Raw genomic sequence first — 6,014 nt, 5'->3', positions numbered from 1 at the left:
TTAAGTAAGTGGGTTCAAGCTATTTGTTAGGTATAAGTCTGAGATAGCAAATGGAAATTTGATCTTTCATATAAAAAGGAGGCCATCAACCAAAGAAAATAAGGTACCTGCGTATTATCGCGACCACCTTAGTAGAATTTGGTAGAGTTTCAGAATACGTTAAACTCTGTTAACCACTCTCATATTAATTATTCGGGCTACCATGGCCCACATGGCAAATATTGTTTCCAACATCGCTATTTTCGTATGTGTTCTTTTTGCTGTATTATTAGTTCCAATGGCTTTTATAGAAATATGATTGTTTTTTGTCTTATACATGATTTAAAAATTCGTGCTTGTGTGGTTTTTGTATAATAAATGAGGCAGATGTGAAATTTATGTGGCAATACAGTATTTTGCTGCAAAATCGCTAAAGAATAATGTTTTGAATCTTTTCTAAAAGCGACTGCTGTGAAATTTCGACAACAGCAGAAAGAAAAACATGCTCATAACTAGCATACTGCATGTTTTTTAGGTACTTACGAACTATGACGACTACCTAGATATCTCGCCAAAACTGGCGACCCTTGTAGGTTATACAGGTTAACCCTAATATAGTTTATAGAGGGCGCTAAAATAAAGAGTATTATCCCAAACTTGTCCTGCACTTGCTATTACCACACCTTTTTTTTGCTACATTTACGCGGATTATTACGTTTATATATAAAAATATAATATATGAACTTATTATTGAAGCTTAAAATATGTATGTAATATGCAATTTTTTTACAATAAAAGTAATTGTTCCTTTCTTCCATAAAATTCACCAAACTGTGCCAAGGTAGTTGTGATAATACTTAAGTACCGAAAGTAATTACTGTTGTATATTAAGTTATTTTTGACTTACAATTCGCAATCACATATTTGTTCTACACGAGGTAGTGCATTTGGCACAGGCACCCGGGTGTCTTAAACACCGTTTTACTGGAGGGACTGTTGTATATTTGTTTGAAATATAGAATGAATTACCTATTATGAATTTTTTTTCTAAAATTCTTACTAACACTAAAGATCTGTGTTATAAACAACTAGTGGTTTTGTTGAGCATTTGCTAACAGAAATGTTATGTTTTTCATGGCAACACACAATTATGCACAACACAAAAAGTACTGTGAAATAATTAAAGACGGTTTTGATGGAAAATTTATGATTCATCTTGCGTATTATTTTAATTTGACTTCATCAAATTATCAGGATTTTAGAAGTTCCATCTTAATGAGAAATTTCTTATACGTATATTTATTTATTTTTTGGACTGAAACGTAAGAACTTATATTAACAATTTTATTAATAATATATAATAAAATTTTAAATTAAGATTTGAATAAGTTGTAAATAATAATATTAAATATATTTAAATTAAAAGTTCTTTAACATTTAAAAAATAATTGAAAAAACTGCGTTTCTTATAATGATGACTCAATAAATTGATACATTTTTCACATTTTCATATTTTAGAAGAATAATTATGCTTTTTTTAAGAATTAAAATGGTTGTAGAATGAAATTTGCTAATAATTGCCTTCATAATCCCTTTCACCCATAGTTTTACTGGTTACAGTCACAGAAACTATAGATATAAGTCATGTACAAATTGAATTTTTAATTCAGTACCATCAATGTGTGTATTTATTTATAACTTATCTTGGTTATAAAATGATGATGGCATATAAGCGTGAATTAAATCATGAAGAATTTGTGTATATACAAATTTTTACACGTGAATTTACAGCAGTGTGTTACTTAATAATTTTAACCCCTTCGAGCTGGGTAGCGAAAACGCGCGCTTATCGCTGAGGCCGGCAGTGTCTTACGCGAGTGTCTCTCCAGGGCCGGGGGCTTTTTTGCTACTAAGCCTAAATCCATGAAATTTCAGAAGTATCAACACATTGTTTAATAATGCTCTATAGAGTATTTCAACGGCTTATGCTTTATAAATATTTTTATATATATACTTTAATTACCTTATTTCTTGTTTAAATGCATATTTTACACATTTTATTTTAATTACTCACCATTTTATGAATTTTAACATTATACATCTGAAAACTAAATATATTACTTAAAATTCTCTTTTCGTATGAAAAAATTGAAAACAGGGTCCTACGTTACATTCCTTGTACTCGTAATAACTCATTTGCCGTTTTGGAGGATTTTTCCGGGAATGTGAACAAATGAAGCATCATCGTCTAATTTTCTTATCAGTCTCTTCTGAACAAAGTTTTGGAAAATGTCTTTCAGTTAATTTTTCAGAATCAGTATCAGAATTTCAGAATCAATATCTGAAATATTTTGCATCATTTCTGCTATTTCATGCTCTGTTAAACATTTTCGACGCTTCGACATTGCAACGGTAAAAACAGAAAGAATTCACGTCTAACAAGATCTAATTATATTCTAAAAACTGAACTGTAAACCAAAATACTCAACGCTTTAGCGCATATAAATCTTCTACTTACAATAAACAACTACCACGTGCGAATAAAGTGCGATTTAAAGAGACGTCATAAATCACGCCATTCGAAAACATTTATTTCCCCGTTTGTTTATATAATCAAAAACACGTGTATGTGAGTCATGCTTCTCTCATTTCGAGTAGAAGGTCTAATTTACATGTATCTGAAACCATATGGACATACAGTGCCATCTTGTGGCAGAAATTATAGTTTGAAAAACGTTCCAGGATACTGGCACAAATACGTGACAGTCGGTAGAGAATGGAACAATCCTCTGGCACGCCTGCGTGTCGGCTGGTAGGTAAGTGCGTTCGTTGCTGGCACGTATACGTGACAGTCGGCGCGAAGGTTATAATAATACTTTATTAAAATTGTTGTACTGTTGTACTATAAATCAATATTGCATCACTATAAATACATAATAAAATTCCTCCTAATTTATATTCATAAAAATCTTCTGTACTAATATATGTAGATAATAAAACAGGCAATTAGTGAATAAATTCCTCCCACTATGGAAAAAATGAGCTAACTTAACTTGAATTTTGAGTTTTTTTTATTTATTTTATACACTGTTGAATTTAGTGATTTAAGAGCTTTGTCTTAAATCACTAAATTCAACAGTGTATAAAATAGTGTATAAAATTAATACTCTGCAAAGCGTAAGATATTTATTAATGTTTCCAATTTAATCAGAAATCTTAGTGTTATAAAATAAGTGCAGTGCCACTCACCAAAGCGTAGTTGTGTCTTTCGAATTTAAGTAAGCATTTTAAAATAAATGTGTTGCCACTGCACGAATTAAAATATTCAATATATAGTATATTTATTTTCAACGTGGCCGTGTGTTGTCATTCAGCAAATCATAAGCTATTTTTCTTTCGGATATATTCTGTTATTTTAATAACAAAGCTGGATTCATTAAAATCATTATACATATATTTCTTTTTTTTTTCTTTTTTTTTTCTTTTTTTTCTTTTTCTTTTTCTTTTTTTTTTTTTTATAATGACTACTTTAGGCAACTGACCACTCAAGTGGCTAGTATTTCAAAATACAAATACACAAATTTTTACAATTTAATTTACAACGTGTTTTACTTTAATAATATTTTTATTAAAATATCACATTTTTGTTAAATTAATCAGTATTGCTTCAGGATAAAAATAAAATTCTTCTTAATTGTATTAAGTTAACAATTAAGAAGAATATAATTGTAATATTATATATTCTTCTTAATTGTTATATAGAATTATATAACAATTATATTCTTAACATTATATATAACAATTAAGAAGAATATATACTATTATATTCTTCTTAATTGTTATATATAATGTTAAGAATGATATAGTAATATTTATTATATACACTAATATATGTATATAATAAAATAGCATGTTAAAAGACAAAGATCATGATTAGGAATAAATTTTAGGCTTTCCATATAGCAGCAAAGGTACTGGTTACGCATTTTTTTGATAATGTTATAATTTTTAGTTTATTAATACATATTCAACTTTTAGCTCAGACATATGAATGTAAGCTTTAATAATGAAGGTAATTTGAATTTGGACACGTAATAAGCATCAAATCAGAATTTTAATTAGTTTGTATTAATGCTTACCTCAAATTTTGGAGAGTATGTGAAAGTTGTTGTTTCAAACTTATCAAATGAAAGCTGCATATATATATATTTCTTCCTGAAATAGGAAAGACATTTATGAGAAATCTGAATGGATGTTTGTCGTATTAATTGCAAAAAATTTGATATGTGTGATAAAGGAGATGTTCTTTTACTTGTTTATGATAGCGGTTGGTAGAAATTTGGTAGAAACTTATTCTAAAATTTTTTCTAAGGTTTTTTCCCTTGCCTGATTATATGGCATACAGTCATAATTTAATGCAATAAATCCCCTTTGTTCGTAATATTTTTTGATTGTACTTCTTGGTGAAGACTGAGTTCTTTATAGTTTAATGACAAAACTTACCCTCTTATGACAGATCTACATAAGGATCTGTACCAACTCTGTCAGAAAATATTACAAGCAGCTCATTGCGATCGTCAGAAAATATTACAAGCAGCTCATTGCGATCTCCTTATGACAGATCGCAATGAGCTGCTTGTAGTATTTTCTGACAGAGTTGGCAATTATCTAATTAGGCCATTCTAGCTTTAAAATTGATTTAATTTCGTATAAGTTTTGGTTATTTCCAGTTTTTAAAAGTTCAATTAAAGGGATACATATTTTCTAGTGTTATTTGTGAGAGAAGTACTTGAAAGCATTCTGAAAAGTGAGTTTATGCTTGCTACCAGAATTGAGAACGCTGTCTAAATCAGTGTATCAATACGCAAAAGGAGTGCTTAAAAAGCGACTAATCCAATAAGATGGTTTGTGCTAATCAACCCAATAAACTTATTGCTTTTACTTTCTACTTTTGTAAGCTCCCACCAGGATGCAATTACTGAATATATTTAAATATAGATTTTGAGAAAGAGCTTTTTGGCAGTTATCTTTGGCTGATTAGCATATTGCAACTTCGTGCTATTTAAATGTTTTACCAGCTTTAGCTCTGCTAGCTGCAATAGTTTCATGAAACATTCGAGCCTGAGCTAATGCTCAGATAGTGCGTATTACTTAATACTTTTAACTTGACTGGAACATTTGGTCTGAATTTCTGCCAAGCTGTGGAAGTTGTGTTCTGTTGTATTTGTAAATTCTGTTTGTCTCAGCTGACGTCTTAATAAAAATGTTTGTTTAAAACCATCAACTGAGTTCATATTTACTGTACTTAAAAAAAAGATGGAGTGATAAGTCATCTGTTTATTTTATAGGTTATAACAGCTGATATTTAAAGTACTGTGGAACCATATGCAATTCCATGAGCATATTTTATATAAATGCATTCAGAAAATTAAGTTGATAAAGTGATAAATTGTAAGGTTGAAGGGTGTTATAGAACTGTCACTTATGTATGGTGGAAGTTAATCGAATTCATTTTAAAACTTTCTTAAAATATTTTTATATATCGTGAATTTTATCTTTATTGAACGAATAAAGTGGAATACCTACCATGTACGTCTGTTGGGAATACTCTTAAAAACCTGAAAAACATAATGATTGATTATTTGAAATAATAGATGCTATTAATTATATAACATATGAATAAAACCAAATAAAATTAAATGCTTCATGTCAACGAAAATTCATATGAAAATCAGTAAATTTTGATTCCGATGAAAGAAACGAATCAAATTTATTTTGACATCAAGATATTTACGAGGCGTATTCGGAAACTAAGTACCGTTTTGGGAAAAAAAAAAAAAAAAAAAAAAAAAATAGTAAAACAATATTTTCAAATCCAATTTTATTTTTACATGAAAATACATGTCTTAAACTATTTTTCAACATAGTTTCCGCCAATGATAAAACACTTGTCATAGCGGGTGACCAGTTTTTGTATACCATCGTCAAAGAAACTTCCCGCCAGTTTCGATAACCACCACTCCACAGCATTTTTC

General features: G+C 29.2%; 1 protein-coding gene across 1 annotated transcript in view; it reads right to left on the bottom strand.

Moving 5' to 3' along the window:
* Window positions 1-4,010: 4,010 nt before the first annotated feature.
* LOC118197476 (epithelial sodium channel subunit alpha-like) overlaps window positions 4,011-6,014 on the bottom strand; it is a 34,661-nt gene continuing 32,657 nt past the window's right edge. The window contains exons 8-9 of the mRNA XM_035368989.2: window positions 5,566-5,597; window positions 4,011-4,194 (exon numbers count right to left, since the gene is read on the bottom strand). Coding sequence (XP_035224880.2) covers window positions 4,098-4,194; window positions 5,566-5,597 — 129 coding nt within the window. The 3' untranslated portion in view covers window positions 4,011-4,097. The remainder of the gene's footprint in view (window positions 4,195-5,565; window positions 5,598-6,014) is intronic.

The sequence above is a fragment of the Stegodyphus dumicola genome, chromosome 5 (assembly GCF_044657685.1).
Source record: "Stegodyphus dumicola isolate Sdum_Otavi_A_Nest chromosome 5, ASM4465768v1".
NCBI classification, from domain to species: domain Eukaryota; kingdom Metazoa; phylum Arthropoda; class Arachnida; order Araneae; family Eresidae; genus Stegodyphus; species Stegodyphus dumicola.
The sequence above is the reverse complement of the archived record's forward strand: the minus strand, read 5'-3'. Positions and strand labels throughout refer to the sequence as shown.